Source organism: Vanacampus margaritifer, chromosome 2 (genome assembly GCF_051991255.1).
Source record: "Vanacampus margaritifer isolate UIUO_Vmar chromosome 2, RoL_Vmar_1.0, whole genome shotgun sequence".
Lineage (NCBI taxonomy): Eukaryota > Metazoa > Chordata > Actinopteri > Syngnathiformes > Syngnathidae > Vanacampus > Vanacampus margaritifer.
Genome location: NC_135433.1, coordinates 13728167 through 13743037, shown reverse-complemented (window position 1 = coordinate 13743037; position 14871 = coordinate 13728167). Strand labels below are relative to the sequence as shown.

The following is a 14871-nucleotide window of genomic DNA, read 5'->3' as shown; positions in this document are numbered from 1 at the left end:
CCACCGGGTTACCAAGCAGAATCTTTTACCAACCCCAGAAACATCTAAATTCCAACCAATTGGGGAGACCTCAAGAGACCAAAGGAGAGACTGAGGAGAGGAAGGAAGGATAGATGAAGCAGAGTGAGATCCACAGACATCAGCCTCCACCGATTCAACGACCAGAGGAAGAAGCAGATTGTGTTTGAATTTATTGAATTTCGATAGATGCTGGTGTGGTGGATCTGGCATGCATGAAAACCTCCACCAAAGAGGGGAGCCGTTGACCCCGGCCAGGACAGAGCAAGCACAACCCCCCAGGGCACCCCAGGCCACAGCAGCGCCATGGTACAACCCCGGGCCCCAGAGGGGCCACCGGCCGGAGAGCAAACCCAGGAGCCAGCAGCGCCCCTCCACCCCAACACGGCCCGCGCCCCAAGCCCAATGCAGCTGAACGGCAGGCACCCCACCGGCTCACAGCCCCCCCCCCCCCCCCACTAACCACCCAACAAAGCCCAAGAGTTTGTTTATTTTTCCAGTTAACAAGAATTGTTTTTTTTCGCGATAGTAAGGGCTACAAATGTAGATAGAAATTGTTTACGCGCTAAGTCAGTTGTTGTTAGGTCGCCTAGCAAACACAAGTTTGGAGATAAAGGTATCCTACAGTCCAAGATAGCGGAAAGTTTTTCTAAGACTTTAGTCCAGAAATACATAACTGGAGTGCATAACCATAAAGCATGAAAATAAGTGTCTGTGGTGTTTTGTAAACACTGGAGACAAATGTCAGAGTCTGAGAGTCCCATTTTCTTCATCATATATTGAGTAATGTATGTTCTATGAATAATTTTATATTAGATAAGTTGTAAATTTGTGTGTTTTGTCATTTTAAATATGTTTTCACAAACTTGAATCCAAAAGTCAGATTCCGGAGCTATAGACAAGTCTGTCTCCCATTTCGAGATGAGTAAAGACATTTTATCAGTATATGAAAGTAACTTATATATTTTTGAGAGTTTTTTTTGTTGTTGTCGGAGAAAGCTTGGTAATATCTTTAGCTAAAACAGGCGGTTGAGCGTACCCCGAAGTGTTGGAGTTTGTTTCTTTATCATACTTTTAACTTGCAGATAATGTAAAAAAATTCCATTTTTTATTTTGTATTTTTGGAGCAAGGATGTATATGATATAGGAGAATCATATAATACTGACACCCAGTGAAAAAATAACTTCCCAAAGCCAAATTTATTTAAAACAGCAAAGAGGAAGGACCAGTTAACTTTGTCGAAAGCTTTTTCTGCATCCAATGATATAATAGCTGCCTTTTTATCATGCCGCTGTGACATGCTAATAAGGTTAAAGAGCCTCCTAATATTATAGTAGAGTGACGACCTTTAACTCTTTGACTGCCAGACGTTTTCAGAAAAGGGATGCCGTGGGTGCCAGCCGATTTAAGCATTTTGACTGATCTTTCAAGGTCCACAGAAAATTTTGTGAGGCTTTATGACGTGATCATAGCCGCCGCGTCAACGCTTCCAACTTCGGCGTCAACCTCGGAGTCACCATCATCATCATCGTCGTCATCAATGTGCTCTTTAGCACTGGTTGATGCTTCTCTTCTTTGAAAAAAATGCTCAAGCGTGAGCTGCTTGCCACCGGTCGCCATTCGCTTTCTCAGCCATTGTCCCCTCAACACTCCAGCTCCGCCTCACATCTTCTACTACTGACGCCTACCCGATCTTGTCCAAAGAGAGTCATCGCTGCCATCTAGGGGCCCAAAATAGTCATTATACTAACTAGATCTGCTTGATACTTTCAGCACAGCTGGCCAAGGCTTTCCTCCACCCATTTCCCCAAAAAAAAACAAAAAACTTGGTGAACGTCTTTTAACGTCTTTGGCGCTCCTCCGTAGGATTTTACTAAACATTATTTAACGTTTTTGGCAGTCAAAGAGTTAATAAAGCCTGTTTGGTCGCTATGAATGATTGTCGAGATTACTGTTTCTCGTCTAGATGCAAAAGCCTTAGCGATAATTTTAATATCAGGGTTAATTAGTGAAATCGGACGGTAACTTGATGGAAGGGTGAGGTCATTTTCTGGCTTTAATAGAAGTTTAATTGCTGCTGTATTCATGTGTGGAAGTATGTAACCATTAGTTTTCATTTCTGTTACTACTCTTAAGAATAATGGAGCAAGCATTAACCAAAAGTGCTTAAAAAATATAGCCGGATAACCATCCGGGCCAGGTGCTTTGCCATTAGGCATACTATCTTGAGCACTGTACAGCTCGTTTAGAGTAAGTGGCACATCTAACATATCTTTATATTCAGTAGTTAACTGAGGTATATTTAAGCTACTGAGGAATGCCTAATTTTTCAATAATATATTTTTTCTTTTTTTTAAATTAGGGGCATCGGGCGATCCATCCATCCATCCATCCATTTTCTTGACCGCTTTTCCTCACTAGGGTCGCGGGGGTGCTGGAGCCTATCCCAGCTGGCTTCGGGCAGTAGGCGGGGTACACCCTGAACTGGTTGCCAGCCAATCGCAGGGCACACAGAGACGAACAACCACACTCACAATCACACCTATGGACAATTTGGAGTGTTCAATTAACCTGCCATGCATGTCTTTGGAATGTGGGAGGAAACCGGAGTACCCGGTGAAAACCCACGCAAGCACGGGGAGAACATGCAAACTCCACCCAGGTAGGCCGAAGCCCGGACTCGATCTCACGTCCTCTGCACTGGGAGGCGGACGTGCTAACCAGTCAGCCACCGTGCTGCCCGCATCGGGCGATTATATTTTTTAATTGTAATTAATCACATGACTTTACTAGTTAATTCAAGAGTAATCACAACATTTATATCTGTTCTAAATGTACAATAATTTTTTTCTAGGTTTTCATACTCTTGTTAACAAAAGTGGAAAAAAATGTGAAACTAATAGAAATAGTAACATCAAAGGCAGTGAATGAGTTAATTGCGCGTTAAAATTTTTTGTGGCGTTAAAGGAACTTAAACTAAAAATTAACGCACTAATTTTGACACCTACAGCCATTTTGCCACTTGCTATCTTTTGAATTTTTTTAAAATGAATTACATCGCAGTTGCTCATGCTCAGGTAATGACCAACCACGGCTCATCCGTTTTCTGAGTTTGGTCATGTGACGTTCACAAGCTGAGCCATTTTTGGTTGTTACCTGGGCCTTGAGCAGCTATGATGTGATTTTCAGTCGACAGTATGTCGCAAAATGGTCGCTCACTGAGATGGATAAAAATCGGTGGATTTTGCCTCTTACATGTCCATAAATACTATGAATCAGAATGCGATCTTTGTGACTCTTTCTTGCCTGCACGACATGGCCATTGGGGGGGCAGTATAAAACGCATGCAGGCACATGAAATTGAGTTTATTACTCTTGGTGATTCAGTAAGCTGCAATAATACATAGAGTATAAAGACTTTATGACTGAATATTGCATTTGTTTACGTGTGTGTTGCGTCACTTTTAGTGTTAAAATATCTATTCCAATCCCGCTAATTAGATGGTGATAGGAATGAATTCCAGTCGCAAATAGCGAAAAGCTGAAAACCCTGTAGTAATTGACACCCTTCCTCAAGAAAGCTTTATACAAGCACAACTTTTGTCTAAGTGCAGCTCCTTGACTGACAACATCATTCCTTTCTTCACACCTACTGTAGATGCTGCAAATACTTTCACTTTCATTGCCTTACCCTGGGCACAAAACAGCAAATATAGGAGTTTTTCAGTGAATAAAAAAACTGCAAATATGTGAATCAGTGAATGCCAAACCACAACTATGTGGGGATTCACTGAATGCGTGCACTCTGTTTTTTTTGTTTTGTTTGCTCTGTTGTCTCTAGAGGACCCTGTAGTGCCAAATGGCAAGGCAAGGAAGCCGCTTGACTAACTAAAGTAGCTTAACTGAAAGAATGTACATTGACAACATTTAAACATATTAACAGAAGACTTTAAAACTGTTTAAAAGTAAAGAAAAGTAGGTTTCTAGAAATTGCTTCGTCATAGGTATGGGGGGGGGGCAACGTTTCTACACTGAATTGAGTGCTTACACTTGAGGTTAATTTCACTTCTGTTAGCAGCATAACATCCAATTACCGCTTCACCATGTTTTTTTTGAAATGGTAAAATTCTGCTGGTCAAAGGACCACGGACGTGGCAAATCCAGGTCCAGATAGTTAAAACCCTGCCACAGTTTGGCTTTAGTCCCAGGTGCTAGCTAGTGAAGGAATATTTTGATTACTATATTAAGTGTAATCTTTGCGTGTCCAAAATAATTGTATTCAGGATCTGATGAAGAAGTTTTCTTGCAAGAATTTATTTAGAAGCCTCTAAAGACACCGTTAGGACATCCACATCTGAATGCGACGTAGACCCCCCAAGAGTGTGACAATTTACAGAACATCGACTCATTTATACTCAAAAGATAAAAGGTTCCTCCTCCCGGCTCTTGATTGAACAAAGGGCAGACATGTCATCTCCTAGATTGAACAAAGGTGTAAGGTTGATGGTAAACAGACATCTTTATACAGTTCCCCTTCTTGATTGGGGGAACAGAAGTAATCAAAATCTGACCCCAGACCTTCAGTCCCTAAGTGACAAGAGACTCTGACAACATCATGCACATTGCCCCTCCAACAGCATTTGAGGGTACAAAGATCAAATAAAGTTCACAAAATCACCATCCCACTGTATTCTTTTAAATACTCATGACTATATCACATTGATATGCCTATAAGTAAATTCAAAAACAGTAAAACATCAAATTGAAAATGTTAAATGTCTTCACTAGTTAACTCCTTAGCTAGCTCCCATGGTGCTTGTTTACCTTTTAGGGAGCGAGCTAGCTAGCATCAGGGGCTCAAGCCAAACTGTGGCAGGGTTTTTACTCTCAAGACCTGGATTTGTTACCTCTGAAGAACCACCAAAAGCAGGTATTTATCCTTCATCATGCACTTGGGATAAAAAACACATTTTCAATTCAAATTTTTATTTTTATTTTTTTACATAGAAAATCTCACATCGCTACAATAGATTATAGCTATTTGTTTGAAACATTTTGCTAAGCTTAATGGGAACGATCCATTTTTTGGGTGATGTTTAATCACACACTAAGTTCACATGAGCTGCCAAGAGGCTACAGGATGCTGTCGGTATTCAAATGTGTGGTGATGTGGGGAAGACATACAGATCATATGCATTTGCTAGTGTGGCTTTAGACCTCAGCTGAACATGTCTGCTGTGTGCTTCGCTTTCATCACCGTCCTGTGCTTGTTTGACACAACTCCGGCTGAAACAGGTAAGACTTATCCAGAGGAAAATAATTCCTAACTATTACAAACAGATATGAAATATCATTTTGCCTCTCCCTCAGTGGAGAACAACACCAGAGTGATATGGAGAGCCATTGGCAGATCTGTGTCCATCCAGTGCAGACTTTCTCAACAGTGCCAGAAGATGACTTTGTTGAAAGGCCTCAGGAAGGAATCTCAAGTTCTCTACATGACATCCAAAAAACCCACCGTCGCGGAGGAGTTCAGTGGCAGGCTTAGGGTGAATGGAGACTTGCCAAACGTGGACGTGGTCATATCCAATCTGACTTCAGAGGACACAGGGCCGTACTGGTGTACCTATGAGTGGTTTGACGATCAAATCTCGGACAAAAGGGACGTGGACGGCAAAGGCTCGGTGCTGCTGGTCATTACAGGTGAGCGTTTATCATCTCATCATGACATCATCATATCAAGGACTAGATAAAATAGTCACAAATGAGCAGTGATGTTTCTGTTTTAAGCAATTTAGTGCCTGGAATTAAGTGTACAATATTCTATTTAGAAATATATGTATACAAAGTTAACATCATAATGGTGGACAGTGTTTGGTTTCTACTCTCACCTGTGACAAAAAATAAAATTCTCTTTTTATTCGGATTGTTTCAAAAATGTGTATCACTACTAGATGAGCAGCAGTGTGGCAACCCAAACAAAAACCTTCTCCTGGTGATCGTTGTGGTTTCGGCTGCAGTGCTGTTTGGAGTCTTCATCGCCTTCATGCTATGGGTCATACCCAAGGTGTGTGTGTTTAGACCATATTTTCTCATAGTGGCAGGGGGGCTGTTTATTTACTCAACTGAAAGAAGTTCCAGGATGAGGTGTAGAGAGCAGTAGGTGGCAATTAGGGATAAGGTATCTTTAAATGGGAGTGGCTTTTTGTGCAGTGCATGTGACGCGTGTTGTGGTGTTGTGTGTTTCAGTTTGCAATCTATATTCGAACTGGATTACCGGACTAGTCCCTCTCAATCATGGGCCAGTCTCTTAGGGTATAATGCTAGGTAAATAATAACTAAAAAGCACAAAAGAGGCCAGCCCACAGGGCATCTGTCCTGAATGCCAGATGGCTAGTCCAGCCCTGGTTGTGGTTAAGGTGGCATCAGTCACCGGAAAAGTAATTACAGCCACTGAGTGGAGTGTCTTATTTGAGATGAGGCATTAATTTACTCATCCACATCCTGTAATTAATTGAGTTTTCCGGACAAATATTGCCTGATTGGCACATTTTCACCTAGGGGTGTACTCACTTTTGTTGCCAGTGGTTTCAACTCAAAAGCCGTTTATTGTATTAGGAGACACTAAATTTACACTGTTGAACAAACTGCACTGACCACTTGTAGTAAATTGTCATTTATTCTGTGTTGTGCCATGAAAAGACAAGAATTAATCTACAAAATGTTATATTTCTCTTTTTTGGTGAGATATGCCAGTGGAATAAATTATGGGATTTGTGCATTCCTAATTTGCATTTCATGCCTCTCAGTTTAGCCTCGCCACCATTTACAAGATCACCTCACCTTATATTAATCATATTTCATGTCATTTTCAGCTCAAAAGGTGGCAGACCAAATATAGGCCACGGCACACCAATGATATTTACGAGGAAATGCGTGGAACTCTGCGAACGTAAAGACATTCTGTAAAGGCCTGCAAACAAGCTGTTGCAACAACACTGCATGCCTCTGAATGAACCAATCAGGTAAATATACTGACTGCGCTATGCAATTTGCATTGGGTTGTTTTTAGAGATGCCATTGTCCCCAATTACCAAGTGTTTGCTAGTGATACATGTACACATGTGAAAGTATGCGACATTTACGCTCGCCGGACACATCTTTAGGTACAGAATACAAAAACGTCTGATTTAACAATCCTGAATGCTTAGTTTTGATTGACAGTCGTAGTGAGGTATTTATTTACCATGTTTATTATTGTAGTTGTACAAGATGGTATTTAGGTCATTAATCCAAATATTAGAAATGACACTCAGTGTAATACAGCGGGGTTTTGCACACACCGTGTTGAATTATTGCCATTCTAATACTGAACATTATTATTTTTATAGGTAGAATCTTGGAAATCTTGTCTTGTATTACATAAAGCAGGTGTCCCTAATGTTGTGTCCGGTGACAAGCTCTTCTTTGTAAACTGTATTGCCGTATGACATCATTTAGTATTAAAGAATTGTCATTTTGTGTTAATATTGTATGAAATTTATTCACTCAAGGTAAAAGTGAATACAATTAAATTTTTTAATCATAATTAATCGCATGACTTCAATAGTTAACCAATGATTAATCACAAATTTTATGTCTGTTCTAAAGGTACAATAAAATGGACAATAAAACATTTTTTTTAATAAGTTTTCATACTCTGGTTAACAAAAGTGGAAAAAGTGTTAGAAATATGGCTGCATCTTTTAGTCATTGATACAATAATTTCATAATAATTCCTAAAATTTTGTAAAAAGACAAAAGATGTACTGTACTGTCAAAAATGAATGTGATATTGATTTGTGTTGATGTTATTTTCTGCCACTAGATGGCATAATTGCATTTGTGAAACATTTAAAAAAAAAAAGTAAAATACAACTTGACTCCAGTCTCCACAAATATAAGCATTATTATTAAATTCATTACTGCTACATTTTGACGTGGACTGAAATTCTTTTCAAGTAAGGGTTGGTCATTAAAAAATGGTGGTGTATATATATATATTAGAAGCAGGTGTCAGGAAAAGGTCATTTGTAATGTACTGTATTCCATAAATGACAAAATTTATGCCCGTATTGTACTTGAATGTGCAATGTGTGCAAAGTAAGTATACAACTTCATAAACATTCCAAAATAAATAATAATAATAATGGATTTAATTTATAATGCACTTTTCATACATTAATATCTCAAAATGCTACAAAGTAAAAGAAAAGTAGTTGAGTAAAAGTCAAAACAGTATCAAAAGGGATGAACAATGACTCAGTAATCCAAGGCCTATCAGACGCGTTGCTGCTGTGATTTATTACACTGTAATCATCGTGTGCATTTTATGTCAATCAGAATTGGGAAACTTCTACTACTTCTAACTTCTGCGGGAGAACGAGTTGCTCACCTGTACTGCAGTACACAGCAGTTCTGTCTTTTTTCAACCCGCCTAAATGTTGTACACCCAGGGAGTTGACGCCCCTCTCCGGTGTGCCCAATGACCTCGGGAGCTGCTGCGACCGACCGGTGCAAACTCACACGGTGAAAAGCCAGCGAGAAGAAAAGGCGGACACCCCCCCGCGTTCGCTGTTTAATTCAAACAGACGCTTGCTTGCAGCGTTTTTTTTGCTTGCGTCACCACAACTTATTTTGTCCGTATTCTTTCGGCTTTAAATTAATTTCGGCTGAATGCCGAAAATGGCAAAAAAAACTTCAAAACATTTTTGTGGCCGAATATTCGGTGCATCACTAAGTACTACTCAACTCTTGAGTAGTCATCAATACCGATACCGATACCAAGTACTAATGCCACTAGTAATTTTGATGCATACAATTTACGCCCCAAAAAAACAATGGCAGACAATTTTAAAGACCTACTGTGTATATACCAATACAGCATGTTTCCTTAAAATGGTATGAAATTAATGGCAATATTTCTATTCTTCTAATTTGTAGTTCCTGATCGTAAAACGTCCACAAGCGGGTGGCAGAAACTGGTAAGACTTAAGTACAGGCTTGGGGAGTAATGGAATACATGTACCGCCGTTATGTAATCAGATTACAAAAAAGTAACTGTATTCCATTACAGTTACAGGAAAAAACATGTAATCAGATTACAGGTACATTTATTAAAAATGGGGATTACTTCGAGGGATTACAATTTCTAAAATGAGAGAGAGTGTGAGAGAGAGAGCAAGAGAGCAAGAGAGAGAGAGAGTCATTAAACTCCCATTTTCTTTGCATTTTTGTGTTTAAGATGATGCCGCGAGGTGCAAAATGTTCCCTTAACCCCTAGGTGTTATTGTGACCATTTTTGGTCTTTTTGTTGGTTCTGACCAAGCCATTTCAAAATAAAATACTGCCCACGGGTTAAGAAGAAGAAATTCGCAGTTATCCCTCTGCTGAAACGTTGAGTAGCACAAACAAGAGTCAAATCACTCATCAAGTTTGCGGCATGCATCAAGCAGGTCGATGTTTTTGCTTTTGTGGCTACAAGCTGCAAATTTCCTGACCGAGGCGAGACACGTAAGTGTTGAAGCATGTGGGTTAAGTGTTACAACAACAACAACAACAAGCGATGGAACATCTTCATGAGAGCAAGCGGAAACCAAGACCCCCTTCATGGAGACACAGCCGAGGGGCCAAAAGCAGCAATACCACAATGTGTGAGTGTGTTAAACACACACACATTGTGCGGTAGGCTGCAGCTTCTATGCTTGCCATAACTCGCAACAGGAAATGGCAAATGATAATGTTGGTCATAATTTGAGGGCAAGATACGCTATGTCAGAGATAATCAGCACCACCACGAGCTGAGATGTTGACGATCAAGTGACTCAACAAATTTGTGTGGTTGATTGGAATTTGAAGTTGTTTGGAGCCTAGATCGGAGGTGTGACTGATAAAAAGCAAACTTTTCCCACCAATAATGGGATCCGTAAACTGTACAGCTCAACTGAATGTTGTTCAAAATTAACCAATCACATTCGGTCATGTTAAATGGGAGCCAGCACACACCTGCCACAATTCAAAGTGTCTCCCTCTTTTTTGTCCTTTGACCTTAACTCATTCACTCGCAGCCATTTTCACTAAAGCAACCCCCTTCGCTCCCGGCTGTTTTGCTGGATTTTGACAGATTTTGCGAGGCCCGCAGAATATTGTTGTTCTATTGCTATAAAAACGTGGAACCTACCAAAAGAAAGATTAGAGTCTCTTCTTTCATCAGAAAAGTATATTTCTATTTGTTTCCGTTTTGCAACAATTAGCATTAGAATATAGCTAAGTTTCATCATTATGCACAAATCGGTTTAAAACACTGGCTGATCTCTTTTGCTCTGCTGCCACCTGCTGGCCGTTTGTGTAATAACTACCACTGCTTCAAGCATTCTCTTCAGTTCAGAGGCTGCATTAAAGCCTTCTGTATGCTGTAGCAAAATTATTATTATTTTTTTAAATGCCGTGTTGGAAAGAGCTTAGAAATGATTTATTTTGGTCTTATTTTCATATTAGAAAAAAGTTGGCATTTGGAACAGGGGTGTGCAGACTTTTTATATCCACTGTGTAATACCGTTTAAAGCATCTGTAAGATGCTATCGACCTTGTTTCTCAATCTTGTTTTCAACAAACCCAAGTGCCAAGTCGTTAGTACCTCCCCTTACGCTTTGGGTCGCAAACTTCCAAGAAGCTTTCAGATTGGAAACGTTCCAATGATTGCAACAATAATTTTCTGGGAATGGTGACTACAATATGTGGGAATTTACAGGACTAAACTTGAAATGTGTAAAAGTGTCCATAGCAGGCAACCTAGTGTTGTTGGAGGGCGCGTGGATATTGTTGCATTATGAAGTAACTCCAAATTCTGTTCAGAGAAGGTCATTTAATAAGTATATTTTACATTATCACTGTTCAATATGAATTATGTTCATATAAGGGCTCTATATTTATGTCAGATTAAGTCGGGCGCAAAGTGTCGCATATATCTGGTTAGGAACAGCGTTTTGCGCCGTTGTGGGTGTGAACATACAGACGCTCCCCTACTTACGAACATTCGTGTTACGAACAACGGTACATACGAACATGTCTGCGCGCATGTCAAAAAATGTTCGGAAAGAGATGCTGTAAGTTAGATTTTGTATTGCGCACCTTTTTCCGAGTACTGTAGTGCTTCTTTCCGCCGCTAATACCGACGCTTGGCGCTGTGAGAGCTCACCCAGCATTGGAGGCTCAGCAACGTGTCGAGGAGGAGGAAGAAGAAGAAACGCCTGTCGCTCATAGATAAAGCCATCGCACTCTTCGAGCAGCAAGACCCAAATATTGAACGTTGCACAAAGGTTGCAAATCAATTGAATGATGCCATACAGTGCTACCGCATCATTTATGATGAAAAAAGAAGAAAACTGTGCAATCGTCGTTAGATCGCTTCTTTCGGCCAGTTTCTAGTAAATCCTCCAAGGAAGATACTCATCAACCCTCATCTTCTTCTCCGCGACCCTCAACTTCTTCCTACATTGAAGTTACGGAGGAGGAAGTAACTTTTGAAGCCCATTCCAGCGACGACGAAGAACCTCTCATGATATAAAATCCTCCTCTTCCTCCTCCTCCTCCTCCTCTTCCTCCTCCTCCTCCTCCATCAAATCCTTAAGCATCGAGTACATCTTCCAAAAGTAAGTTAAACTTCATTTTATTTATCTTATTACGTACATGTACATACTGTGTGTGTCTCTCGCTCTCTCTCTCTAACATACGTAGTACAGTACTGTACGTATTCGCTTTAAACATAAATTATAATACAAAATATAGCACTGAAGCAACTGAGTCAATGCTCATTGAAGTGTTCCTTCTGGTGTGCATGCCTTGGCCACCAGGGAGCAATATTATACAGACATACATAATACGCAAACACTTTCACAGCTAAGAGACTCAGTCAGCTGCAGAAATACATTATTTTTGAAGATGTTGCCTGTGTACACGTGCAGCAATAGCTTTTGTGTGAAAATATACGTTAGTGGCGAGCCATAAGTTACACAACATCAATGCTAGTTTCCTTTGCCCATTTGTGGTGTTTTGCATTAATGTTAGCATAAGGCCAACTTTGGTTGGTTAAATACACTACATGCAATTCTCTTTATTTCATGTGTAAACTTAAACTGGGAATGTCAATAAACTACCTGGAGCAAGCACTTGGCATCTTTTTAGAATAATTGTTCACTACCTGCTACTTGTGACGTTTCCTGCAACCATTTAGTGCTCATAACTCGAATTGTTGTTTGCAAATCAAGGCAAAAAATGTCGACTCATATCTTGAAATCCTCATAATTCGAAAGTGGAGGCCCCAATGTATTTGACAGTAAAAGAGTAAGTGCAGTAGCTCTTCTTTAACTCATTCACTGCCATTGACAGCTAAAGACGTCAAAAATCATTTGAACTATTTCTTATTAGTTTAACATATTTTTCCATTTTTGTTAACAAGAGTATGAAAACCTAGATTTTTTTTTGTACATTTAGAACATATATAAAATTTGTATCTTTAAATCTTTTCTTTTTTTTTTAAAATATTTTTTATTTTATTTTTAATAATCTTTTTTTTATAAGGAAAAGATTATTAAAAATTAGGGGCATTAGGCGATTACAATTTTGAATCGCAATTAATCGCATGACTTTACCAGTTAACTCACGATTAATGATTTTATATCTGTTCTAATACAATTTAACAAATCTAGGTTTTCATACTCTTGTTAACAAAAGTGGGGATTTTTTTTTTAATTAATAGAAATAGTTAAAAATGAATTTTTGACGTCTATAGCCGTCAATGGCAGTGAATGAGTTAATCACTCTTTTTATGCATGAGGTGACATGACTGCATGTAAATACGCCAGGTTTATGTTTTTTTAATTAATCCAATAACATCCTCACAACAGACCGTGGTCGTGGATTAGATGCCAGGTGTGTTTGGCAGCAAGTGAATGAGAGCAGCAGGCCGCGGCCACAAGATGTCAGTGCAGCTCAAACGTGCAGCTAATTCTCTTCATGTGACATCATGAAACGGAAGCACGTTGCCACAGTTTGAGTACTCCGAAAGGGTGGACATTCAAACTTGGAACCTCTCGACTGTGAGGCAAACGTCTCGCCACCAAACAAAAATGTCATAAATAGAATTGCTGGTTAACTTTTATTAGTTACTCCTATCTTAGCAAGTAAAATCCTTGAGATTTGTTTCTGTGTTTGTATTTCTGGGTAAATTGACAATTTTGTTCTTTTTGTGTGTGTGTGTGTCCTTGAAATGGAAGTGAAGCCCCCTCAGTGTGACGGTAAACAGGTGAATGTTGCCACAACACACGCACGCATTGACATCTATGACTCATGCTGCTGGGTGGGTCACAGGGTTCCATTCAGACGCCCACACACACTGTCGGAAGTCCATCACATAAACCAAATAGCTATAAGCAAATTCTTGTAGCGTACGTAGTATTTTGCCAAAACAAAGTAAAATGAAAAATATTTTATGTTTAAGTTCAGGTATTTTGTAGTATTTATTAATTTATTTACATGTTTATTTATGTATATTAAAAAAAATGCCTTTACCCTTTTAGACTGTTTTAAGATCTAATTATTTAACTGATATAATTTTAAACCATACCTCTGTTTTCTCCCATTAATGTCCTGTACAAAGCCAAATGCATTTGAAAAAAAATCTATAGAAAAAAAAAACCCTGGAATAATGTGGTTGCATAAGTGTACACACCCTCAAACTGAATTTACGACTGTGGTCATAAATAACCAGTCAATTCCAAACTTGTGTTAAATGAGAGTCAGTACACACCTGTCATCATTTAAATAAAGTGCCTCTTTCAGATGTTCTAGTAGACTTTTCCTGACTTTTTTTAATTGTAATTTTTTGCTTCCAAGCAGAAACCCGAAGATTTTGTACTAACACAGACTGCTATTTGAAACTTTTAATGAACCAGGTTGAATTTAAGAAAATCAGCCACAAAGCATGCTTCACTCTAGGTATGGTGTTTGTGTTCATTTTGTGATTAGCAGTTCTGTGTTTGCACCAAACACATCTTTTGAAATTACGGCCCAAAACTTAATTTCGTAATTTGTTTACAGTAAATGGCATACGTTAATGCCCCATACTCATTTTTTCCCCCTTTTAACTCATTCACTGCCATTGATGGCTATAGATGTCAAAAATTAATTTAAACTATTTCTATTAGTTTAACTAACTATTTCCCCCCCACACTTTTGCTAACAAGAGTATGAAAACCTATAAAAAAAAGAAATTTTATAAATTTTGAACAGATATAAAATTTGTGATTAATCGTTAGTTAACTAGTGAAGTCATGTGATAATTGCAATTAAATTTTTTAATCACCTGACGTGCCTATTTTAAAAAAATTATATATTAAAAATAAGGGCTGTTTAATCGTAATTAATCGTGTGATAATTTTATATCTGAAAATTCTAGGTTTTCATAAAAAATGAAATTAAATGAAAAAAAAAAGTTAAACTAATAGAAATAGTTCACATGAATTTTTGACGTCTATAGTCGTCAATGGCAGTGAATGAGTTAACATATCTGCATGGTAATCCACATTCTCTTCTATTGACATGTTCAATCAGGGAATTAACTACGAAACGATGTGTACACACGGACAATCTCCTTGTTGTGCGTCTTACCTGCCTTAGGTAAGGCTCCTAAACGTGGATCAGTGTACAGTTCAGGAGCCAAACCACTCCCGCACATGGCGCATGGTTGTGCGTCATGACGCAGGAGCGCAGGTGTGATTGTGTCTATTACCGTCTGTCTTTTTCTCTCTCTCTCT

General features: G+C 39.0%; 1 protein-coding gene across 1 annotated transcript; it reads left to right on the top strand.

Moving 5' to 3' along the window:
* Positions 1–5040: 5040 nt before the first annotated feature.
* LOC144044149 (uncharacterized) lies at positions 5041–7989 on the top strand. The gene is made up of 4 exons (XM_077558378.1): positions 5041–5314; positions 5390–5722; positions 5974–6086; positions 6895–7989. The coding sequence occupies exons 1-4, from the start codon at positions 5248–5250 to the stop codon at positions 6973–6975; spliced, it is 594 nt and encodes a 197-aa protein (XP_077414504.1). The 5' UTR covers positions 5041–5247; the 3' UTR covers positions 6976–7989.
* Positions 7990–14871: the final 6882 nt, after the last annotated feature.

Coding starts and splice junctions, on each gene's coding strand:
- LOC144044149 (XM_077558378.1), top strand. CDS start 5,248: ATGTCTGCTGTGTGCTTCGCTTTCATCACCGTCCTGTGCTTGTTTGAC. Junction 5,315..5,389: donor CACAACTCCGGCTGAAACAG/GTAAGACTTATC, acceptor CCTCTCCCTCAG/TGGAGAACAACACCAGAGTG. Junction 5,723..5,973: donor GGTGCTGCTGGTCATTACAG/GTGAGCGTTTAT, acceptor TATCACTACTAG/ATGAGCAGCAGTGTGGCAAC.